Source organism: Nyctibius grandis, chromosome 29 (assembly GCF_013368605.1).
Source record: "Nyctibius grandis isolate bNycGra1 chromosome 29, bNycGra1.pri, whole genome shotgun sequence".
Taxonomy (NCBI): Eukaryota; Metazoa; Chordata; class Aves; order Nyctibiiformes; family Nyctibiidae; genus Nyctibius; species Nyctibius grandis.
In genome coordinates, this window is record NC_090686.1 from 1,468,198 (window position 1) to 1,490,093 (window position 21,896).

The following is a 21,896-nucleotide window of genomic DNA, read 5'->3' on the forward strand; positions in this document are numbered from 1 at the left end:
GGGGCCGGCCGGACTCCATGTCCCAGGGGCCCCGGGGCCGTGCCGGGCCGTGCCGGGAGGGAGGATGCTGCGGGCGGGCTGCCGCGCCGCGCTGCCCCGCTACCCCCCGGCGCCCGGCTGGGCGCCGCTGCGGGGGTCCGGGGGGGCGGCGGAGGGGCTGCGGCGGACGCCGCTGGACGCCCTGCACCGCTCCCTCGGGGGCAGGATGGTGCCGTTCGCCGGCTGGAGCCTGCCGCTGAACTACGGGCACGGCCACCTCCGCTCCCACCTGCACACCCGCCGCCGCTGCTCCCTCTTCGACGTGTCCCACATGCTGCAGGTAGCCGGGGTGGGATGGGGGGACAGGGACTGGGGGGGGCACCCACAGCACCTCACACGCACCCCCCGGCCCCTTCCAGACCCGGGTGTACGGCCGGGACCGCGCCAGGTTCATGGAGAGCTTGGTGGTGGGGGACATCGCAGAGCTGAAGCCGGGACAGGTACGGGGGCACCGAGGGGGCACCGAGCGTCTGGCGGGGTCAGAGGTCTCTGGGGACACCCCGAGCGGGGAGGGGACGGGCAGCCTGCCCGCGCTCCCGAGGGCCGCGTCCCGCAGGGCACCCTGACGCTGCTCACCAACGAAAGGGGCGGCATCGTGGACGACCTCATCGTCACCAACACGTCAGAAGATCACCTCTACGTGGTGTCCAACGCCGGCTGTGCCGACAAGGACTTGGCCATCATGAGGGTAGGGGGCTGCCTGAGCCCCGCGGGACGGGGGGACGGCAGGGACGTGTGGCAGGAATGATCCCCCCACCTTTTGGTGATGTGCGGGGTTAGGTGGACATGGCCACATGTGGGGCTGGCGCCAGCCTGGCCCCCATGGTAGCTGCCTGCTGTCACCCCGGCAGGGCAGAGTGGCGGAGCTGCAGGGTGCCGGTGGTGACGTCCACCTGGAGGTGTCGGACAACGCGCTGCTGGCTCTGCAAGGTAGCGGGGGCCCCGCGCGGGCCGGCACCGGGCATCACTGCGCGGGGGGCCCTGCCCTCCTCCGGGTCCTGGCCCCACGGACGCCAGTGCCCTCCCTGCGTCCTCCCCTTCCCCGGACACTGCCGTCCCCCAGAGCCACCTCCCTCTCCAGGTCCCTCCATGGCACAGGTGCTGCAGGCGGGGCTGTCGGATGACCTGGCCAAGCTGTCCTTCATGAACAGCATCACCACGACCGTGTTCGGCGTCCCAGGCTGCCGGGTCACGCGCTGTGGCTACACCGGCGAGGACGGGGTGGAGGTACGCCAGGAGCCGTGCTGGCACCCTCCCACCGCGGTACTGAGGGTACCCCCGTGCCCTGCTGACCCTGCCCCTGTCCCCCCGCAGATCTCGGTGCCTGCGGGGCGGGCGGTGGAGCTGGCGGAGCGGCTGCTGGGTGTCCCCGAGGTGTGGCCGGCGGGGCTGGCGGCCAGGGACAGCCTGCGCCTGGAGGCTGGGCTCTGCCTTTACGGCAACGACATTGACGAGACCACCACGCCTGTCGAGGCCGGGCTGCTGTGGACCTTGGGTAGGTCAGGGCCACGTCTGCCCCCACCTCCTCCTCAAGGGCAAGGTGTCCCCACGTCCCCAACGTGGCGCAAGGGGACCAGGCGGGCATTGCCAGAGGGGGACCTGCTGGCACAGCAAAGGGTGGGAAATCCCCGTGCCGACCCTCGCCCATCTGTGCCCGGCAGGGAAGCGCCGACGTGCAGCCATGGACTTCCCTGGCGCAGCCATCATCATGGCACAAGTGAAAGAGAAGCCGAAGCGCAAGCGCGTGGGGCTGACGTCAGTGGGACCCCCCATCCGGCCCCACATGGCCATCCTGGGCCCCGAGGGCACGCCTGTGGGTAGGTGGGGGCAGCGGCGTGGGCACGGCCCCGAGCTATGCCCACAGCAAGGGAGGGGGCCAGGGCTGCCAGCCCCCGCTCACCTCCCCGTGTCCCCATGTCCCCAGGCACGGTGACCAGCGGCTGCCCCTCGCCCTCCCTGGGCAAGAACATCGCCATGGGCTACGTGGAGGCAGCGCACAGCCGCGCCGGCACCGCGCTCACCGTCGAGGTGCGGAAGAAGCAGCACCCAGCCCTCGTCACCAAGATGCCCTTCGTGCCCACCCAGTACTACGTGGCCAAGTGAGGCCAGCGCCCACCACAGGCACGGCACCCCGGCCCCAATAAACGCCCCTGCCCCGCTCTCCTGGCCTCCTCTCCAGTGACGGCAGCGGGCGCCAAAGCAAGGGGCAGCGGGTGGGGCACAGCGCTTTAATGGTGCGGGCAGTGCCCGGTGGTCCCGCTCCTCACTCCCGGTGCGTCTTCGCTGGCTCCGCAGCCGGGCCCTCCCTGCAAGAGAGGAGCAGAGTGAGCAGGGCTGGGGCAGCACCCCAGCATGGGTGGGGGCCACCCGCCTGCCTGTGTGGGGCTGGCAGGGCTGGGGCTGCACTTACTGGGACGTACTGGTCTGAGGGCACAGCTAGGAGGGCGCTCACTGGGGTGCACTGGTTTGGGGGTACAGCTGGGAGGGTGTTCACGGGGCTGTACTGGTCTGGGGGTGCAACCAGGAGGATGCTTGCTGGGGCATACTGGGGTGCTCTGGGGCACTCACTGGGGTGCACTGGTTTGGGCGTGCAGGTGGGAGGGCACTCGCTGCGCTGTATTGGGCTAGGGGCAGATGGGAGGCCTCTTACTGGGCTGTACTGGGCTGGGGGCAGATGGGAGTGCACTCACTGGGGTGTAGTGGTCTGGGGGTGCAGCTGGGGGGCCATTTGCTGGGGTGTGCTGGTCCGGGGGTGCAGCCAGGAGGGCGCTCACGGGCGCACTGGTCTGGAGGTGCAACCAGGAGGATGCTCACTGGGACATACTGGGATGGGAGGGTGCTCACTGGGGTGCACCGGGCTGGGGGTGCAGCCAGGGGGATGTTTGCTGGGACGTACTGGGCTGGGGTAGCAGGGGTTACTGGGGTGCACTGGTTCGGGGGTGCAGCCAGGGGGATGCTCACTGGGATGTACTGGGATGGGGGGGGCGCTCACTGGGGTGCACTGGGCCCGGGGCCGCAGCGGGGCAGGCCGGGGCCGGGCCGGGGGGAGGCCGCGGCGCGGGGGGGCGGGTCGGGCCCGGCGGCGGTCGGGACTCACCGGGGCGGGCAGTGCCGCTCGGCAGCGCCGTTGCGTCCGGCCGGGCCGGCGGGGGAGAGGGAGTGTGCGCGGGGCCGGCCGGGGCCCAGGCCGGTGCCGGGGCCGGGGGGGCGGCGGGCGGCGGGTCCCGTCCGGTAGCAGAGCGCGGCCACCGCCCCGCCGTAGGCGCGCCAGGCCAGGCGCACGCCCAGCAGGCTGAGGCCCAGCCAGAGCAGCAGCAGCTGGCACAGCGCGGCCCGCACGTCCTGGGCCGCCCACTCGGCCGCCAGCTCCCGGCCCAGCGCCGCCAGCGCCCGCCACGGCGCCTCCCAGCTCGCCGCCGCCATGGCTGCCCCGGCCGCCGCGGGGACCGCCGGGGGCGGGGCCTTCCGGGGAGGGGCGGGGGCTCCCGGGAGGGGCGGGGCCTCCCGGGAGGGGCGGGGCCTTCCGGGGCGGGGCGAGGCCTTCCCGGAACGGGGCCTTCCCGCGACGCGGCCTTCGGGGGCGGAGCCTGCCCGGGGGGCGGGGCCTGAGCGGCGGGCGCGGGCGGCATGGCGGGAAGCGGGGCGGAGGGCCGGTACTCCCGGCAGCTGTGCGTGCGGGAGCGGGGAGCGGGGAGCGGGGGGGCCCCGGGCTCCGGTAACGGTCCCTGCCCCGCAGGTACGTGCTGGGCGGTGGCGCGCGGCGGCTGCGCGGGGCGGCGGTGCTGGTGTCGGGGCTGCGCGGGACGGGAGCGCAGGTGGCGGCGGCGCTGGTGCTGGCGGGAACCGGGCGAGTCGTCCTGCACGATCGCGGCGCCGCCTGCAACGCCGACCGCGCCAGCCAGGTACCGGAGGGGCCGGGCGGGGGGCCCGGCTGCAGGCACGGGTGTGGGCGGGGGTCCCAGTAACGGGTACACGTGTGGGTAGGGGTCCTGCTGCTGGGTTCGGGTACGGGCAGGTGTTCTGGTGATGGGTGCAGGTATGTGCGTGGGGGTCCCGGTAATGGGTTGAGGTATGGGCGGGGGTCCCGGTAATGGGTATGGGTACGGGCAGGGGTCCTAGTAATGGGCACGGGTACGGGCAGGGGTACTGGTAATGGGTACATGTATGGGTAGGGGTCCTGGTAATGAGTACGGGTACAGGGAGAGGTCCCACTAATGGGTACGGGTATGGGCAGGGGTCCTGGTAATGGGTACGGGTACAGGTGGGGGTCCCGGTAATGGGTACAGGTGTAGACGGGGGTCCCCATAATGAGTACGGGTACAGACTGGGGTCCTGGTAATGGGTGCAGGTACAGGTGGGGGTCCCAACACCGGGTGTGGGTGCAGCTGGGGGATCCCTGTTGCAGGTGTGGGTATGGGGTGGGGGGCTCCCAGTAACAGGTACAGGTCGGGGGTCCTGGTAAGCGGTGTAGAATGGGAGGTGCCTGTCATGGGTATGGCCCAGGGTGCCCCTCATCACTGCGAGTAGGGCCCATGGGGTGTCCCATGTCATGGGTATGGTCCTTAGCAGAGGGCCCCTCACCAGTGTGGGCAGGGCCCTGTGGAGCACCCCAAACCCACAGGGTGCCCCACCATATGCCCACCCCCCAGTTCCTCCTGGAGGAGAGTGATGTGGGCCAGAACCGTGCCAAGGCATCCCAGCGGGTCCTGGCCGAGCTGAACCCCGGCGTGGCGGTGGTGGCCCACACCGGGGAGCTGTCGGAGGCCTTCCTCGCCTCCTTCCAGGTGAGCCCACGCCCCTGCACCCCGGGGACCCCCGGGATGGCGGCACCCGCTGACGGTCCTGGCGCAGGTGGTGGTGCTGACCGAGTCCCCGCTGGAGGAGCAGCTCCGCGTTGGGGACTTCTGCCATGCCCGGGGCATCTACTTCATCGTGGCCGATGCCAAAGGGTTGGCCGGGTAAGGGGTCTCTGCCGCAGGGTCCTGCCACTGGCTCTGGGTCACCTTGTCCCCAGAGCCCCCAGCCCTGCTCCGTAGCCCGTGTCCCCGTCCCACCGGGACTGCTTGGCAAGGCAGCTCCTCCAGCGAAACCCCGTCGGTCCTCTCCAGGCAGCTCTTCTGCGACTTCGGGGAGCACTTCACCGTTGATGACCCGGCAGAAGGGGACCCGGTGTGCGCCGCCGTGCAGCACGTCTCCCAGGTAGGAGCGCAGCCTCAGCAGGTTCCCCCGAAACGCCGCGGCCTCCTTCGGTGGCTTTGTGCCACCCAGGTCCGGTCCCCCGTCCTCCCGTCCCTTCTCCTCCTCAGGGCAACCCGGGCGTGGTGACATGCATGGGGACAGAGGAGCGCCACCACCACCGTTTCTGCAACGGTGACCTGGTGACGTTTTCTGGTGTGGAGGGGATGACGGAGCTGAATGACCAGGAGCCCGTCCCCGTGCACGTGCTGGGTGAGCCACCCAGGGGGTCCTGGCTGCCCCGGTCCGGCGTCGGGGAACTCCCCGGGTCCTTGGCGGTGACCATGACATCTGTCCCCATCTCATCCCCAGATGCCTTCAGGCTGGAGATCGGTGACACCAGCTCCTTCTCGCCCTACCGCCACGGGGGCCTGGTCTCGCAGGTTCGGCCGCCCCAGGTGCACTCCTATGTAAGTCCCCCCTCAGCCCTGTGTGCTGGTGGCCACGCTCGGGCACTGCCGTGCCACGCCATGCCTGTCCCAGCTCCGGGGGAGCGCTGGCCCCCAGCCCTGGTGCTGTGCCACAGGAGCCCCTGCGCCGGGCGCTGGCGGAGCCCAAGATCCGGGTGGTGAATTCGGAGAAGCTGCCGCGCAGTCTCAGCCTGCATGCCGCCTTCCAGGCCCTGCACGCTTTCTGTGGGGAGCAGGGCCGCCTGCCCCGGCCCCGGGCACCGGTGAGTCCCCATCCTGCCCCTCCACGGCCACCCAGACCCCCACCACCCTGCCTGGGGCTGCCCTCGCCCCTCTGCCCGCAGGCGGACGCCGAGCGGGTGCTGGAGCTGGCACGGAGCCTGGGGGAGCATCGGGGTCCCCTGGACGAGGACGTCGTGCGCGCCTTCGCCAGCGTGAGCGCGGGGGACCTGTGCCCGGTGGCTGCCGTCGTCGGGGCCCTGGCAGCCCAGGAGGTGCTGAAGGTGAGCGGGGCGGGGGTCCCCAGGTCCGGGGGTCCCTCATGCTCCGCACAGCTGTTCGGCAGCGTTTGGTGACCACGAGAGGGCACTTGCTGCCTGCGTGGGGACGCGGGGCCGGGCAGCGGGGCTGGGGTGGGGTACGGGGGGCACCCGGCTGGCCGCCGAGCTGACAGGACCCCGCTCGCCCCAGGCCATCACCAGGAAGTTCCTGCCCCTGGACCAGTGGTTGTACTTCGACGCCCTGGAGTGCCTGGCGCCGGAGGGGGCCGCGCGGCTGACGGAGGAGGACTGTGCTCCGGTGAGAGCGGGGGCCAAGCCCCCGCCGGGTGCCAGGGGTGCCGGTGCAGCGGCCGCCTGCGCTCACACGGCTCCTCCATCCCCGCAGAGGGGCTCTCGCTATGATGGCCAGATCGCCGTCTTTGGGGCCGCCTTCCAGGAGCAGCTGGGCCGCCAGAAGTACTTCGTGGTGAGCCGGGGCGGGTGCCGCGGTGGCACCGGGAGAGGCTGCAGAGCAGCCGGAGGGTGTGCAGGGAGCTGCGGCGGCTCTGCCCCGGCAGGTGGGAGCCGGCGCCATCGGCTGCGAGCTGCTGAAGAACTTCGCCATGATGGGGCTGGCGGCGGGACCGGGCGGGGACCTCGTTGTCACCGACATGGACACCGTCGCCCTCTCCAACCTCCATCGGCAGCTCCTCTACCGCTCGGCAGACATATCGGTGAGGCACCGCAGGGCAGGGGCTGAGCTCCCCCCCCGAAGGGCACCTTGGCTGTGCCGGGGGCTCCATGGGGCTGTGGGGTAGGGGAGAGCTGCCCACCCCCTCTCTGCCCTGGCAGAGGCTGAAGTCGGTGGTGGCCGCGGCGGCCGTGCAGCACATGAACCCCGACGTCAGGGTGACGGCCCACCAGAACCAGGTGGGACCTGACACCGAGCTGATCTATGGGGACGACTTCTTCCGGCGCCTGGACGGTGTCACCAGCGCCCTGGACACGCTGGAGGCCCGTGAGTGCTGGGCAGGGGAAAGGGGCCGAGCTGGTGGACGTGCTCCCTGGCACCCCACCTCCCCGCAGGTGCCTACCTGGAGAGCCGCTGCATCCGCTGCCTCACGCCGCTGCTGGACTCGGGCACGGAGGGGCCGCGGGGGAACGTGCTGGCCATGGTGCCCCCCGTGACCGAGCCGCTGGAGCCAGCCAGTGACCCCGGGGACGGCACCTTCCCCCTCTGCACCCTGCGGTACTTCCCCCGCACCATCCAGCACACGCTGCAGGTAGGCTGTGCCGCGCCGGCCCCGGCACCCAGCGAGGAAGCCCTGACACCTTCGTCTTCCTTTCCCGTTTCCCTCTCCGGCCATGGGGCTGCAGCCAGGATACGGCCCCAGCTGCTTCCTGCTGTCAGTCCCAGCTCGGCTGCTGGCCCTGGCATGGCCTCTCCCTCCCCCTGGGGGTCCCGGGGGGCATAAGGGGGGGTCCCAGTGCTCAACCCCTGCTCCCCCTCCGCAGTGGGCCTGCAATGAGTTTGAAGAGCTCTTCCAGCTGCCCGCGGAGCATGTCAACCGGTTCATGGAGTGAGTGGGCTTGGGGCAGCGGTGCCGGGAAAGCGGCTGCCAGCCCTGCCGGGGTGCTGCCGGGGATGGGGAGAGGGGGACAGACCGCCGCATCCCGCCCGGGGTGTCCCATGGGATTGCTGCCGGGCCAGCAGCAGCGGCGACTGGTTTTGCAGAGAGCCAGCTTTCCCAGAGCAGCTGCCGGCGGGGAAGGCCCTGGAGGTGCTGGAGCAAGTGCGGGGCAGCCTGCGGGAGCGGCCACGGGACTGGCAGGACTGCGTGCGCTGGGCCCGCCGGCACTGGCAGAGCCGCTACCACGATGCCATCGCCCAGCTGCTGCACACCTTCCCCCCGGAGCATGTGAGCCCAGCACCCACAGGGCCGGCACCCCCTGCACCCTCTCCCCTCTGCCAGCCGCCCCACCGCAGCCAGGGGGACAGTGTCCCCAGGTCTGACTCTGCTCTGCCTGTGCCAGGAAACCAGCCCAGGTGTCCCCTTCTGGGCAGGGGACAGGAGCTGTCCCCATCCGCTGACGTTCGACCCCGACAATGTGAGTGCAGGGGAGAGCCGCGGGACCCCAACCAGGGATACTGTGGGCAGGGGGAGAGCCCAGCCTGCGCCAGGGGTACAGCAGATGCTGGACCGTAGCTGTGCTCCATTTGCTGCAGTCTGGGGCTGCCAGGTCCTGGGCTGGCTCTGTCCCTGTCCCCCGGTCAGCAAGGGCACTGCTGGGGACAGCCCATGTATGCTCTGCTGCAGGAGGAGGAGGAGAGGCACCTCCATCTCCACCTCGGGGCAAAGTGGGCAGCCTTTGGCCCTGTGGGCTCGTGGGCCACCCCGGCTGCCCAGGTGCTCTGTCCCCACAGGACACCCACCTAGGGTACGTCATGGCTGCTGCCCACCTCTTTGCCCAAGCACACAAGGTGCCACCATGCAGCGACCAGGCAGCCACCCAGACCATCCTCCGCAGCGTGGTCCTGCCACCCTTCGTGCCCCAGGAGGGGCTCCAGATCCCACTGGCGGAGGAGCAGGAGGAAGCGCAGGCTCCCGCAGGTGAGTCTCCCTGCGCCCCTCGGTCCCCTGCAACATGTCCCCGGGTCCAGCCTGCTGGCAGGGGGGCTGCGGTGCTGCATGTCCCTGCCCCAGCACCCAGGAGGACCCAGACCCAGAGCAGGGGCACCGTGCTCCCCAGGGCCGTGCCCCCTGCATCACCACAGTGCAGGGGTACCACCCTGGGGGTGCCTGTGCCCTCAGACCGTGGGCGGCTGGCGGAGCTCACCCGGGACCTGGTGCAGTGGAGACAGGAGTTGGGAGGGGGTGAGGAGGTGCAGGTGCCCCTGATGGAGTCCATCCCCTTCGAGAAGGTACCGGAGCCGGGCAGGCAGCCCTGCTCAGCCTGGGGGGCTGGTGGCTGCTAGTCCTTCCAGGACACCAGTGTCCCCATGAGACACTGATGTCCCCATGCTCTTCACTGCAGGACAACGACACCCATGTGGACTTCATCACGGCGGCATCCAACCTGCGTGCGGAGAACTACGGCATCGCCCCCGCCGACTGGCTGACGGTGAGAGGGGCAGCCTGTGGGGTTGGGGGTCCCCGTCCCCTGCGGGGCACTGGTGACGTCCCTCCTGTCCTCAGAGCAAGCGGATCGCCGGGCGGATCATCCCCGCCATCATCACCACCACGGCGGCCGTGGCCGGGCTGGCGTGCCTGGAGGTCTATAAGCTGGTGTGGGGGTGCCGGGACGTCAGCTGCTACCGCAGCAGCAGCCTCTGTCTGTCTGACTGCCGCCTGCTCCGCATCCAGCCCCTGCCGCCCCCCACCTACCGGGTAGGACCCTCTGCCCTGGGGCAGGGCAAGTGGGGGATGCCCAGGGGTCTCGGGGTGCCCCAGCTCCCTGTGGCAGCTGCTGCAGGGCGATGCCACAGGGATGCAGAAGCAAGGAGTTGGCCATGCAGGAGGGGCAGCCCTGGCTGTGGGGCTCTGGAAAGAGGTTGGGGTGCCATGGTGGGCCAGGTGTGACGGCCGGCAGCAAGGAACCGTCTCCTTCCTGCGGCCACCCTGCTGGCACCGAGCTGCCACCGCCATTCCGCTCGCCCCAGCTTCGGGCCCAACCAGGATGATGTGGGGCACGCGTGGGGCTGAGGCAGCCTCGCCGCCCCACGGCGGGCCCCACGGCGAGCCCCGTGGGGCCACGGCAGCCGCACACATCTGGCTTATGGAAACCAGCTGCGTCAGCCGGAGAGCAGCTGGCACTGGGCCGGGGAGGGAGGCCGGGGGGGAGCAGGGCTGGAGGTCCCGGGGGCCGAGGCACAGCCCCTCTGCCGGGGAGGGAGCGCAGGGGCGGGGGCAGGCCCAGATTTGGGACCGTCTGGGCGATAGAGGCCCCTTTGTCTGGGGGCCGATGGCGTGCGAGGCGAGGCAGCCCTTCCGGCACGGCAGGAAGCACCGATTGGAACCAGATTGGCCCGGGGGGCCCAGGGCCGGGGGCAGGAAGGGGGGAGGGAGGCGCCGCCATGGCCTCGCGCCCGCTCCGGCACCACTTCGGCCTGCCCGGCTGCCCCCCGGCCTCCTCACGCCATGCACCTCATGGGCTGCCCAGCCCCGGTGCCCTCCCAGCCATGGTGCCCCCGCGTTGGCACCATCCCTGGGTGGGGGACACGGCTGGGGCTGGCCGTGCCTTCTGGTCCCCGCAGCAGCGCCCGGCACCGCCACGTCCCACGGTGAGGACGCCTGGCACGACGTTCCGTGCCCGGTTGCTTGGCCGTGGTGGGAGCACGTGTGCCACAGGCCTGCTTGGCGTGACCGGCGGTGCCACGGGGGCCGGGCAGGGGCATTCCCTCTGCGCGGGGCGGCCGCCCCGGTGAAGATGGGGTTAAGCCCTGTGGATCAGCGCAGGCAGCAGAAGGCAGGAGGGGAGAGTGGCCAGGTGCGAACACCCCATCCCGAGCGGGGCCGGGGCCAGGGCCGGGCAGGGGCTGGCGCTGCCCGCGGCGAGGGCAGATGGCAGGGCGGCCGTGCCAGACGGCGCGGGGCCGCATCCTGCGCTCGGCCCTCGGCTCGGTGCCTTGCTGGCCCCCTCGGGCCCAAGCCGGGGTCAGGGGGGCCGCAGGCACGAGAAGAGGCGATTGTGTGGGGCTGGGCAGCGCTTCAATGGCCCTTTGTGCGCCCTTCCTGGCCCGGGGCAGCATCGGCCCCACGCCAGCCCTGGCCCCTGCCGTGTCAGGGGGACAGTGGTGCCCCGCACTGCCCCTGGACCCCAGCAGTGCCGGGGGGATGGCTGTGTGCCCCATCGCCCCTGGCCCCCAGCCTGGTCCCTTTGCCCACCCGGGTGTACCCCAGCCCCTGTGCCCTGCCTGTCCCTGCCACCCCACAGCTGCCGGGCTGTGGGGTGGCAGTGCCGGCCGCTACCCCACTGTCCCCTTCGCAGTACGGTGGGCGGGAGTGGAGCTGCTGGGACCGGCTGGAGTTGCAGGCGGTCGGCAGAGACGGGCAGGCGATGACGGTGCAGGAGGTGCTGGACTGGCTGCAGGTGAGCCCGGCACGGGCAGCACCCAGCTGGGTCACCCTGCTGGGGTGCAGGGCTGGATCCTGACACCCACCTCTTGCAGAGGACACAAGGCTGGACCGTGACCAAGCTCCTGCGTGACCACACCGTGCTCTATGACAGCGAAGAGGACGAGGAGACACGGACCCGGCAGCAGGCACAGAGGCAGGTCTCCAGCTTCGGGGCCCGATCCTGCTCTGGGAGGGGGGCTTGCCAGACCCCTCTCCCTCCATCCTGAGCCGCTCCAGCTGCAGCGTAGCTCCCAGCCGGCTGCTGGATAAACATCCTGCCGGCAGCGCTTCCCGGGGCGGGACCCCTGCCCGGCCCCTCGCTGCCGGCCCCTGTGTCCCCCCAGCTTGGCCAGGCGCCCCAGGGGGGCCCGGCCAAGCTGGGGGGACAAGCCAGCATCCTCAAAACCCCCTTTCCCTTGTACAGGTTATGGGAGGACCTGGAGGATGCTGGGGAGCCACGGCGGCGGGAGCTGGAGCTGTCCTACGTGTGCGAGGGAGAGGATGCTGAGGCTGAAGATGCCTGTCCTCGGCTCCTCTGCTTCCTCCCCTGAGTGGGGGGCCGGCACCCCATACCCCATGCAATAAAAGCTGCAGGATTGTTGCAAAAACCCCCTGCCCGGAGTCGGGGTAAGGCAGGTGTCCCCCCACCCAGCACCCGATAAACATCGCTGTGCCCGTACCGTACAAAAACGGGGTTTATTTACAGCGGGGGGGGATGCGGGCAGGGCTAAATGTAGCCGATAACATCGTTGCAGATGATGGGCTGGCGGCTGCGGCTGTTCATGAGGGCAGTGAAGCGGTGGAAGTCCGTGGCCAGCTGGGCGATGTTGCTGTGGGACTGGTGGAAACAGGCGCCCTTGGGCTGCCCCCCCAGCCCCAGGGGGCAGGAGAAACGCTTGGTGGCTTCACGGCCACCCGGCCGGGCGCTCTCAGACCCCCGGGGCCGGGCCATGTTGGCCAGCTTACGGCGTACGTTGCCCGAGAGGCTGAGCAGGAAGGCGGGGGGCTTGGCCAGCCGGCGGGAGGGCTCGGCAGAGGTTCGGCGCCGAGGTTCGGCGCCCACCTCGGGCAGGTCCATCCAGTTCTCCACCAAGTCGGCAAAGCAGTTGTCACCCAGCACCAAGGGCTGCCGGTTCCGGCTCTGCGACAGCAGCGCCACGGTCCAGTCCTGCGTGTCGGCCGGCTCCAGCGCCCGCCACTGCTCCAGGCAGGCGTCCGAGGTGGATTTGGGGCGGGCGCGGCGGGTGGGAGCGGGCGGCGGGGCGGCGGGGCAGGCGGAGAGCCGGTGCGCCCGCTGGCAGGGCGGCGGGTGCCGGCGCCGCACGGGCGCCTCCTCCTCCCGCCACGTGCCCCCCGACGCCTCCGAGTACCCAGAGTCGAACTCCAGGCTGCGCTCGCTGGCCGGGGGCGAGCGGGCGGCCGGGCCCCCCGCCTCCTCCTCCTCGCCCCCCGGCTCCAGGCTGCAGGCCGAGTCCGCCGCCGAACCGGGGCGCAGGGGGCATGGCGGGCGGGGGGCCGGCCCCAACGCCCCTCCGGGGTGGTGTGGTGCCTGCCGCGTGCCGTGCATGTGCGCCCGTGGTGCTGCCACCGCCTCCCGCCGGCACCGCTGGGGGGAAAGGGCAGGTCAGCGTGTTTGTCCCCCCTTCCCCTGGCCAGCACCATGACCCCATCCCACCCCCTGGCACCCCGCGCCCCCCAGCCCTGGCTCAGCGGCGGGGGCTTCGCGCACAGGGCCGGGCGTGCAGCGAGGTGCGGGGAGCGGGGCGCAGGTCCCGGCTTGCCCGCAGCCCCGGGCCCCGCTTTCCCGCGGCTCCTGCACGGAGCCGGCCGGCGTGCAGCGGCATGTCGGGTGAGCAAGCAGGCACCCAGCCCCGGCCGTGCCTGCGGGAAATGACACAGGGCCGCAGCACGTAGGAGCTGGGCGCCCTGCCGCCCCTCCCGCGCTGGCCCCCCGATCCCCTCCTCCCTGGTGGGATGGCAGCCAGGACACCCCGGTGGTGGGACCCTGCTGAGTGGCACAGGGCCGGCTGCAGCCCCAGGGCACCCACGGGTGCTGGGGTGGGGCGCTCCCCCCACGCGCTGGCAGGGCCACCCCATCCACCACCCACCCTGTGCCCTCCAGCCGGGGACACCCCGGGTGATGTCAGGGTGCAAGCCAGGCCCGCGCCCAGGGCCAGGGCCCCCCGAAAGCGGCCAGGGCTGAAGCGAGCGTTCCCGGGCGGGCGCGGGAAGGGGCGGCTGGCTCCCGCAGCCGGGCCGCTCCTCGCTCTTGAATTCCTATTGTCTGAACCCAAAAGCAGGGTGTTACGTCCGCTTTCCTTTCCGCGCCGGAGCTGCGGGAAGCGGAGCGAGCAGGAGGGCTCGCTGCCCCGGCCTGGCAAGCCAGCTCCCTCCGGCCGGCCCCGCCAGAGCTGCTGGCCGGGCAGCGTCCCTTCCCGTCCCTGTCCCCGTCCTGGTCCCTGTCCCCCTCCCCGCTGGCTGGGACCCTCTCAGCCAGCCCTGCTGGCAACGTGCCACCGCTCCGAGCTGCCCCGTCCCGCCGCTGGCCAGGGACGCCGGCACACCCGGTCGTGGGGTAGGCATGCGGCAGGCCCGGGGGAGCCGGCTGGGCCGCCCTGTCACCGAGGTCCCCTCGGGGCAGCCCAGGCGGGCGGCGGGGTGGCAGCTCCGGGGCGGCGGTGCCGCTGGCACCCTGATGGCTGGACACCCGCGTCCCACGGCCACCCGTGTCCCCAACGGCATCCGCGTACCCACGGCCACCCGCGTCCCCAACGGTGCCCGTGTCCCTACCGCCACCCGTGTCCCGCCGACGCCCGCGTCCCCCGCGCCGCCTTGGCCTCGCGCATGATGTCACCGCGCTGATGTCACCGGCAGCGCCCTGACATCACGGCAGTGCCCGGGCAGGGTGGCCCCCCCCGTCCCCTCCCGGTGCCCGCGGCGGGACTCACCCGGTCGGCGCCGAGCTGTCCCGGGCAGGCGTCGGGGCGGGCGCTGTCCATGCCCGGCCCGGCCGCGCTCCCGGCCCCGCTCCCGGCCCCGACGGTGCCGGTGCTGGTGCCGGTGGCGGTGGCGGTGCCGGTGGCGGAGCAGCAGCGGAGCGCGGCGCAGCGCCCGGCCGTGCCCGCCGCCTCCCGGCGCTGCCCGGGCGGCCCCGCCCCGCCCCGCCGCAGCCAATGGGGCCGCCGTAACGTGAGCCCGGCCCGTACCGGCACCGGCACCGCCGCCCCGGGGCCCCGCCCCGCCGCCCCGGGGCCCCGCGCCCCCTTGCCGGGCCGCTCGCCCACGGGCACCGCCGGGCACTGGCCGGGGAGGGCAGGGCCCGGTGCCCCGGTTGGCAGCCCCGCAGCCCCGCGGGGGTCTCGGGAAGGCTCGACGGGAAGGAGGGCAGCCCCGTTACAGGGCCCCGGCGGAGGCACCGGCGGCCACCGGGCTGCCCGGATAGGTTTGAGCGCTGGCGGAGGCTGAGGTGGCCCCGGCCGGAGGGGCCGCGCTCCGGCAGCGCCTGTTAATTGGGAGCTAATAGCGCTTAATGGGGATCCCGGGAGAAGCGGCTCTGGTTTGCAAATGAAGGCGAACACGGCCAAAAAATTACCTCCCAGCTAATTTTCCCGGTTCCCGAGCGTGCGGCGTGGCGAGGCGGCGTGGGGCGGCACGAAACCCCCCGGAGCATCGCTGCCAGCCTGCCCGGTGCCGGCCCGGCCATGGCGGGAGGCGTGCGGCAGCCGGGGGCACCAGGGCCGTGCCCTGTCCCTGCCCCGGGGCCGGGCTGGCAGCCACGGCTGGCTGGTGTGACGCTGGGCTGGGGTGGTGCCCAGCACCCGTGGCAACGGGCTCCAGCTTGTCCCAAACAGCCAGCGAGCCATGGGCATGCACGGACACCTCACCTTCCTCCTCCTCCTCACCCTCTGTGCCCCAGGTAAGCTCTTCAGGCTCACAGGGTCGAGGGCACCCTTTGCCAGACCTGGGGTGGGCGACCAAAAGGAGGGGGACAGGGCACAGGCTCCCCTTGGTTGTCCCCATGTGCCTGGGGCTGACCCCAGGAGGGGCAGAGGGGCCGGCAGCTGCCTGGCTGGGCTCAGGTGGGGAGGGGGCATCACTGGGGCACGGCCACAGCATTGCCAGGGCATTACTGGGGCATATCCAGGCACCACGGGGGCATCTCTGGGGCCTCCCCAGGGCATTGCCAGGGCACACCCAGCAGACTGGGGTGACACTCTCCTCTTTGCAGGGACTTTTGTCGGAGCGACAGGTAAGAGCAGGGTGCCCTGGGCCCCACTGCACCTGGCAGGGAGACCTGGATGGCCGGGTGCAGGAGCAGGGCTCCCTAAGCACAGCTGGGCAAGCCCTTGGTGGCACTGGCTGGGTGCGAGACCGGTCCCCGACATCTACTGCCAGCCCTGCCTGACCTGCCGCGTGTGGTGGCCCTGAGCGAGGACGCAGCACCGGGCACCCGCGTGGCCGAGGTGACCGTGTCCTGCAGCAATGCAAGCGGCAGCCCCAACATCACCCTGAGTGGCATCGAGCCCGGCCACCCCTTCAACCCCATCGCCATCAGCGCCGACCCCGCAGCCGCCGCCACGTTCCGGGCAGAGGTGCGGCTGGGGGACGGGGAGCGGGGCAGGAGCCTGCTGGTGCCCCGCTGAGCACCGTGTCCCCGCGGCAGGTGACGCTGCGTGCCGGTGCGGAGCTCGATGCCCGCCGGGTGAACCAGTACACCCTGACCCTGTGGGCCGCCTGTCCCGGCGAGGACGAGGTGGAAGAGCGGCTCTTTGTGCGGGTGACAGCGGGGCAGGTGCTGCGCTGTGATGCCCCCTTCGCCAGCGCAGGTAGGAGCCGGGGGGCAGCGGGTGCAGGGCGGGGGGGGCCGTGGGTGCCAGCCGGCACCGGGCTCCCACGGCCGTGCTGTGCCGCAGAGGGGGATGTGGTGCGGGTGCCGGCGGACGTGGCGCCCCGGACGCCCCTGTACGCGGTGCTGCCGCAGCCGCTCGGCGGGCTGACGGTGAGTGGCAGCTGCCCTGGGGGTCCACAGCCCCCACGAGTGGGAGCAGTCCTGGGGACGGCAGAACCCTGGGCGTGGAGTTGGGGACAGGGGTTCCCACCCTCCTCCCGCTGCCTGTCTCTCTGCAGTTCAGGCTCCGAAACCACGACACACCACTCACGCTCACCCGCCGGGGCCTGGTGCTGGCGCCTGCCGGCGGCTTCGACCCCAGCAAGGACACCCAGGTGGGCAGCAGCGTCCCCAGGCTGTCACACCCCCTCTCAGCCCGCTGGAGCTTAGCCCTGCGCTGGCACTGCCCGCAGCTCTCTGCGTCCCGCTCCTCCCGTTGGGCACCCACCTCCCCACAGCCCCAGGGGTGCTCCAGCCCTGTCCCTATCCGCGGCTCCATCCCCTTCTGCATCTCAAGTCCTGTCCCAGTCCTTATCCCTCTCCCTGTTCCTGTCCCCATTCCGGTCTCCATATCATCCTCGTCTCCATCTCCACCCCTCTTCCCACCCCTGTTCCTGCTCCAGGCCCCATTCTCATCCCTGTCCCTCTCCCCATTCCTGTTCCTGTCCCTGTTCCTGTCCCCGTCCCTATTACTATCCTCATCCCCATCCCAATCCCTGTCACCATCCCCATCCCTGGTGCCACTTGGGGCTGTCCCACGGCTGCCCCGGCGCTGCCCCGCAGACATTCAGGCTGGACATTGAGGTGATGGACCGCCACAGGCACAACTGCAGCGGGGCCGTGAGGGTGGAGGTGCTGCCGTCGCGCCGTCCCCGTGTCACCTTCCTGTGAGTGGGGCTGGGCTGGGTAAGGGGTGCCGGTGGCACCAGGCCACGCCACGCTGCCTGCCTTGCCTGCAGCGAGCCGCAGTGGGCTGTGACAGTGCCGGAGAGCACCAGCCCCTTGGAGGTGGTCACACGGGTCCACGCCAGCGGTGACAATGTCCGCTATGCCATCCTCGCTCCCGTGGCACCCGCGCTCTTCACCATCGACGAGGGTGAGTGGGGCAGCGGGGGTCCCCAGGGCCACCCCGCCCCTGTCCCCGTGCCCGATGCGAGGCCGTGCCTTCTCCCACAGTGACAGGTGAGATCCGCAGCACCCGCCGGCTGGAGGTGGCCCACGCACACCTCCTCGTCCAGGCTTACAACGCGCTGCACCCCGCTGACCACGCCACCGCCACGCTCAACGTCACCGTGCAGGGGACGGACCGGCGGGCGCCGAGCTGCGCCCCAGCCATCGCCGTGTGCGGTTCGGGGGGGGAGTGGGGTGCAGGAAATGCTCTGCCATGGCCAGGACACCGGGGATGGGAGCTGCACTGCTGACCGCCCTGCCACAGGTACCAGGTGCCCGAGACTGTGTCCCCCGGCAGCACCCTGGTGACACTGAGGTGCACCGACCCCACCGGCACCGAGGGGCACCTGCGCTACGCCCTCGAGGGGCCACTCGCCTCCCGTTCCCGCTTCCGCATGGAGGGGCCACGGCTGCAGGTGTGGGGCCATGGGCTCCCTCCGGGGCACCCCGGCTTTGTGGGACACCCCAGCTTTGCAGGGCACCCCGGCTCTGCCTGACCCCCCCACCCTGGCTCGGCAGGTCAACACCACCCTGGACTACGACTCGGAGGCCGTGGCTGCTGTGGGCTTCCGGTTCACGGCCACCATCGTGGTGACAGCGGGAGGGCAGCCCCTGCGGAGCAGTGAGTGCCCGTGTCCCCCGGGGGTGTCCAAGGGGGTGCAATGGGGGAGGTCACAGGGGAGGTGGGAAAAGCCCCTTCCTGACCCCAAAACCAGCAGATCACAGGGGCCACGTTCCTCCCCTGCCCGCCCCAGGGGTGGTGCCACCATCCCCGTGTCCCCCAGCCCGTGCGGGGGGAGCACGCCCAGCCCGGTGCGGGCTGTGGGGTGGTGCCAGCGTGGCTGAGCCGCCGTGTGCTGTGCAGCCCGTGTGCCCGTGCTCGTGACAGTGACGCCTGTCAACGAATTCACACCGGCGTGCCCCAACGGTGCCATCTTCACCGTGCCAGAGACGGCGGCTTTCGGCAGCGCCGTGGGGCGTGTGGCCGGCACCGACCGTGACTACCCACCGGACAGCCTTGAGTACAGCCTGGAGGGGGGCACCGGCCCCGCGCAGCCCTTCTCCATCGACACACGCACCGGTGAGAGCCCGGCCCCTTCCCCAGCCCCCACCGCACCCCACAGCACCCATGGGTGCCCAGCAGCTCGCACCGCCCCGCAGGCGAGATCCGAGTGGTGGGACCCCTCGACGCCCAGCGGCACAAGAGCTACAGGCTGACGGTGCGGCTGACGGACACCCGCAACGACCTGGACCCGGCAAAGCGGCGGAGCCGCCTGTGTGAAGTGGCCGTGCGCCTGCAGGTGTGGGCACGAGCCTGGCGGGTGGGCCGCAGTGGGTGCAAGCACCATGGGTGCCATACCGCCTGCCCCGCTCCCGGCAGGCCGTGCCGGACCAGGCGCCGTTGTGCACCCCCGAGGTGCAGGAGCTGCGGATCGCAGCTGGGCTGGGCAACCGCCAGCCTGTCACCCGCCTGGCGTGCCAGGGCAGCCCCGACGGCACCGCACTGGCATACGCCATCACTGGAGGTGAGGAGCAGCCGAGCCACAGCACAACCCAGCCCCTCACTGCGGTGTGGCACTGAGCAGACCCTCTCGCCCAGGCAACGAGGACAGGCGCTTTCAGCTGGAGGGGAACACCCTCTTCTACCTCCCCGATGACCTGGCCGCACCCCGCACCTTCGTGCTGCTGGTGGAGGTGTGGGGCAGCCCTGGTGCCCCCCGCCGCAGCACCGTGGTGGCACTGGTGGTGCACGTCACGCCCCGGACCACCCCGGTGCCACCCAGCACCACCACCCGGCGCACGGTGAGCAGTGCCCATGGGCCAGGCAGTGCTCCCGGCTCCATCAGACCCCCTGCCCTCGCATGCCCCCTCACCCCACACCTCTGCAGACGCTGCAGAAGGAGCCACTGGTCATCACGCGGACGGAGGCGGTGTGGCACCCACCGGCCTGGTTCGTGGCCGTACTGACCATCTCCGGCACGCTGCTGCTGGCCGCCCTGGGCTGCTTGGCCCAGAGCCTGCTGTGCAGGTGAGCCCTGGCACCACGGCACAGCACGGCACAGCACGGCATGGCACAGCGAGCAAGGCCAGGGGCTCATGGCCGCCGCCTTCTCCTCCTGCAGCAACCAAGCCCCTGACAAGCTGCTCCTGAGAAAGAGGTGGGTGCTGCGTGGCTGTCGTATGGACAGGGAGGGGCAGCCGTGCGTGTTGGTACAGGCTCCCATAGCATCCTCGCAGGCAGCCGGGGAGACACAGCATGTGGGGGGTGTTTAATGTACCCCGCACTTGGCTGTGGTCCATGGGTCACTGTGCCGGGGAGCCGTCTCTGCCCCAGGGTGAGGGTGCAGCACTGATGGGAGCCGTGGGTGCAGAGATGGCGATTTGACCAGGGAACAGCCATGTCGGTGCCCGGGCTGGGGCACAAGGTCTGCGGTGGCAGGTGGGATGGCACAGCCTGCCGCAGCACTGGGTCCTGGCGCTGGGGCTGGGGCCGCTGCGGCTCGCCGGGGGAGCCCTGATTTGCCGGGGAAAGCACCCCAGGGAGGATGGACCGGGGGTGAGAGGCGGCACAGGAGAGAGCCCATGGAAGCCCTGGAGCTGGCCCAGCCTGTGCCGGGCATCTGCATGGCAAGGAGGAGGCACGCAAGCCTGCAGGCAGGGTAACAACCACCTCCAGCAGCGTGACCGCCCCAGGGGGATGCATGGCTGGATCCACATTCATTGGTGAGGTTGGGGACACGGCGTTTGGTGACACTGGGGCTGTGGTGACCATGAAAGGGAGAAGACTTGGGCTCAGCCCTTGGGGCAGTGCTGGCAGCAGGGGGCTCTGGGGCTGCAGCTGCCCCAGCACAGCATCCTCTGAGCACAGCAATGGGGTGCGCCAGCACGGGGGGAAAGAAGCAGGTGTGCTGGCAAACCGGCTTGCTGTTCTCGGGCATCGCTGAAAGGTGGTGGTGCCTGGGGGAGCACGGCCCCTGCTGCAATCCCTTCGGCACCCAGGGCTGTGCCAGGGACCCATGGTCTGGGTATGGGGACGATCAGGTAGGAGGAAATCAGTCGGGGCAAAGGGGTTAACGGGGCGCAGCCGGTAGTGCGAAGCCTGGCTGGCAACCCGCTCCTGGCAGCATCCCCCGGGGTCGAGGCTGGGGGCCTGTCACCGATGGCGTGCTCTCCCCTCGGCCCCTCCGCAGCTCCTGGGACGTGGCGGAGCAGAGGGGCGGCGAGGAGGAGCGGGGCCACCCCCATGCTGGCAGCCCAGTAAGTGTGTGCCATGGTGGCGAGGGCAGGTGCCCCAGCAGGGGCACGGGCGGGCACCGTGGGGCCCTCAGCATTCTCTCCCGTCTCTCCTCCGCACAGGGGCAGTTCGACGGCCGTGCCCAGGACCCGCGTGAGTGCCCTGTCCCATGGCCCCTGCAGCCTCGGGCTGTGTCCCTTGGGGCAGAGGGGTCTGGGGGACGGGAGAGACGGGCACTGGGCAGCACCCGTGGGGCAAGGGCTGAGCGCTGCCTCCCGTCTCAGGCACCGGCAGGGACTATCTCTTCAACAGCGTGACCGGGGCACGGCGCTGGATCTGAGAGGCTTGGCCTGGTGAGGGGGTCCCTCGGGACACACAGCTCCCCACAGGCCATGCTGGGCAGGGCACCGGGCGCTGGCAGACACCCGGCGTGGCCCTCGGTCCCGGGAGGAGGATGGGAGCCCTCCACCGTGGCCAAACTCGCTGCCCATGGGACGCAGCCAGCCCCTGAGCCGCCCCGGCCCAATAAACGATGGCAGAGATCGCACCCACCGCCGTGACTGCCGCGGGGAGCGCCGTGGCCGAGCGGTCCCGCCGGCAGCTGTCCTGCTGTGGCGGCCACTTGTGCCATCTCTGCTCAGGGACGTGGGTGGCACCACCCAGGACCGGGATGGCAGTTACAGCAGCACCGGCCCCGGGCTGGTGTCGGCACCGTGAAACACGTGCCGAGGGCTTTGGCAGGGTCTGCCCTGGTCACGGCAGCGTCGCAGCAGCCCCTGGCCGTGCCCCAGCCGGGCAGCCCTCCGCAGGGCCGCGAGCTGGGGCGGGACAACCCAACCACGGGTAATTTTGGACAACTTTTGCCGCGTGTCCCACGTTCCCCCGAGGGGCCGGGAGGAAAAGCGAGTCGGCGCGGGCAAGCGGGACGTGCTGCGGGAGAGCGGGCAGGGCCCGGGGAGCGCTGCGAGGGCGTCAGCCAGCGCCGGGAGGCGGGAAACCGGCGTTTGAATTGCGAAGGCGGGAGCCAAGGGATGGCCGGCCGGCAGCTCCGGGGCGGGAGGGGAGCGGGGCGGCTGAGACGGGGACTAGGTGGCTGCAGGGCCGTGCCAAGCCGGGCCGTGCCGCCCCGCCGTGCCCGCCGCACTGCCCCGAGGCCCCGGGGATGGGCGGCCGTGGCGGGGGGGCGGCTGAGCCGCCAGACCCGGCCCCGGGCCCAGCGGACCCGCACCCCGGCCAGGCCACGCCCCACACCGCGCCCCGGCCCTGCCCATTGGCCGAGCGCCCCCTCCCTCCCCGCGGGTAGCCAATGAGACGGCTCAGCCC

At 71.6% G+C, this 21,896-nt stretch overlaps 5 protein-coding genes across 7 annotated transcripts; 3 read left to right on the forward strand and 2 right to left on the reverse strand.

Moving 5' to 3' along the window:
* The first annotated feature begins 17 nt into the window (after positions 1 to 17).
* AMT (aminomethyltransferase) lies at positions 18 to 2,190 on the forward strand. Its single transcript, XM_068419976.1, is given in 9 exon segments — positions 18 to 57; positions 60 to 319; positions 399 to 479; positions 596 to 727; positions 891 to 969; positions 1,121 to 1,266; positions 1,354 to 1,534; positions 1,701 to 1,856; positions 1,964 to 2,190. Coding segments are annotated over 9 exon segments (1,254 nt in total). The 3' UTR covers positions 2,143 to 2,190.
* A 63-nt stretch (positions 2,191 to 2,253) lies between these two features.
* On the reverse strand, positions 2,254 to 3,493 carry TCTA (T cell leukemia translocation altered). The gene is made up of 2 exons (XM_068419994.1): positions 3,137 to 3,493; positions 2,254 to 2,345 (listed from the first exon to the last, which is right to left on the reverse strand). The coding sequence occupies exons 1-2, from the start codon at positions 3,460 to 3,462 to the stop codon at positions 2,303 to 2,305; spliced, it is 369 nt and encodes a 122-aa protein (XP_068276095.1). The 5' UTR covers positions 3,463 to 3,493; the 3' UTR covers positions 2,254 to 2,302.
* Positions 3,494 to 3,665: 172 nt separating this feature from the next.
* On the forward strand, positions 3,666 to 11,934 carry UBA7 (ubiquitin like modifier activating enzyme 7). 3 transcript variants are annotated; one of them, XM_068419844.1, is made up of 24 exons: positions 3,666 to 3,707; positions 3,776 to 3,941; positions 4,689 to 4,823; positions 4,891 to 4,997; positions 5,148 to 5,238; positions 5,346 to 5,487; positions 5,587 to 5,684; positions 5,801 to 5,947; positions 6,029 to 6,187; positions 6,375 to 6,482; positions 6,570 to 6,650; positions 6,742 to 6,897; positions 7,016 to 7,181; positions 7,250 to 7,446; positions 7,679 to 7,743; positions 7,899 to 8,082; positions 8,198 to 8,272; positions 8,589 to 8,775; positions 8,977 to 9,086; positions 9,200 to 9,286; positions 9,361 to 9,552; positions 11,153 to 11,254; positions 11,334 to 11,434; positions 11,705 to 11,934. In XM_068419844.1, the coding sequence occupies exons 1-24, from the start codon at positions 3,667 to 3,669 to the stop codon at positions 11,829 to 11,831; spliced, it is 3,024 nt and encodes a 1,007-aa protein (XP_068275945.1). In that variant the 5' UTR covers position 3,666; the 3' UTR covers positions 11,832 to 11,934. The 3 variants fall into 3 exon arrangements, 2 of the variants coding, with proteins under 2 accessions (XP_068275945.1, XP_068275948.1); XR_011049819.1 differs by lacking the exons at positions 11,334 to 11,434; positions 11,705 to 11,934 and having other exon boundaries at positions 9,361 to 10,651; positions 11,153 to 11,237; XM_068419847.1 differs by lacking the exons at positions 8,977 to 9,086; positions 11,153 to 11,254; positions 11,334 to 11,434; positions 11,705 to 11,934 and having other exon boundaries at positions 9,361 to 9,533.
* A 23-nt stretch (positions 11,935 to 11,957) lies between these two features.
* INKA1 (inka box actin regulator 1) lies at positions 11,958 to 14,300 on the reverse strand. The gene is made up of 2 exons (XM_068419849.1): positions 14,229 to 14,300; positions 11,958 to 12,886 (listed from the first exon to the last, which is right to left on the reverse strand). The coding sequence occupies exons 1-2, from the start codon at positions 14,277 to 14,279 to the stop codon at positions 12,008 to 12,010; spliced, it is 930 nt and encodes a 309-aa protein (XP_068275950.1). The 5' UTR covers positions 14,280 to 14,300; the 3' UTR covers positions 11,958 to 12,007.
* A 613-nt stretch (positions 14,301 to 14,913) lies between these two features.
* CDHR4 (cadherin related family member 4) lies at positions 14,914 to 21,120 on the forward strand. The gene is made up of 20 exons (XM_068419848.1): positions 14,914 to 15,196; positions 15,509 to 15,529; positions 15,676 to 15,872; positions 15,944 to 16,106; positions 16,194 to 16,279; positions 16,408 to 16,503; positions 16,952 to 17,055; positions 17,128 to 17,264; positions 17,345 to 17,510; positions 17,604 to 17,754; positions 17,858 to 17,960; positions 18,204 to 18,419; positions 18,500 to 18,639; positions 18,720 to 18,864; positions 18,939 to 19,141; positions 19,228 to 19,367; positions 19,462 to 19,497; positions 20,530 to 20,596; positions 20,696 to 20,726; positions 20,858 to 21,120. The coding sequence occupies exons 1-20, from the start codon at positions 15,142 to 15,144 to the stop codon at positions 20,911 to 20,913; spliced, it is 2,313 nt and encodes a 770-aa protein (XP_068275949.1). The 5' UTR covers positions 14,914 to 15,141; the 3' UTR covers positions 20,914 to 21,120.
* Positions 21,121 to 21,896: the final 776 nt, after the last annotated feature.

Excerpts from the sequence above, each read along its gene's own strand:
- TCTA (XM_068419994.1), bottom strand. The coding sequence starts at position 3,462 with ATGGCGGCGGCGAGCTGGGAGGCGCCGTGGCGGGCGCTGGCGGCGCTG. Across the intron at positions 2,346-3,136 it reads GAGCGGCACTGCCCGCCCCG|GGAGGGCCCGGCTGCGGAGC; the intron begins GTGAGTCCCGAC and ends CCTCTCTTGCAG.
- UBA7 (XM_068419844.1), top strand. The coding sequence starts at position 3,667 with ATGGCGGGAAGCGGGGCGGAGGGCCGGTACTCCCGGCAGCT. Across the intron at positions 6,651-6,741 it reads GCCGCCAGAAGTACTTCGTG|GTGGGAGCCGGCGCCATCGG; the intron begins GTGAGCCGGGGC and ends CTGCCCCGGCAG. Across the intron at positions 11,435-11,704 it reads ACCCGGCAGCAGGCACAGAG|GTTATGGGAGGACCTGGAGG; the intron begins GCAGGTCTCCAG and ends TCCCTTGTACAG.
- CDHR4 (XM_068419848.1), top strand. The coding sequence starts at position 15,142 with ATGGGCATGCACGGACACCTCACCTTCCTCCTCCTCCTCACCCTCTGT. Across the intron at positions 18,865-18,938 it reads GGCATACGCCATCACTGGAG|GCAACGAGGACAGGCGCTTT; the intron begins GTGAGGAGCAGC and ends CCTCTCGCCCAG. Across the intron at positions 20,727-20,857 it reads CGGCCGTGCCCAGGACCCGC|GCACCGGCAGGGACTATCTC; the intron begins GTGAGTGCCCTG and ends CTCCCGTCTCAG.
- INKA1 (XM_068419849.1), bottom strand. The coding sequence starts at position 14,279 with ATGGACAGCGCCCGCCCCGACGCCTGCCCGGGACAGCTCGGCGCCGAC. Across the intron at positions 12,887-14,228 it reads GACAGCTCGGCGCCGACCGG|CGGTGCCGGCGGGAGGCGGT; the intron begins GTGAGTCCCGCC and ends CTTTCCCCCCAG.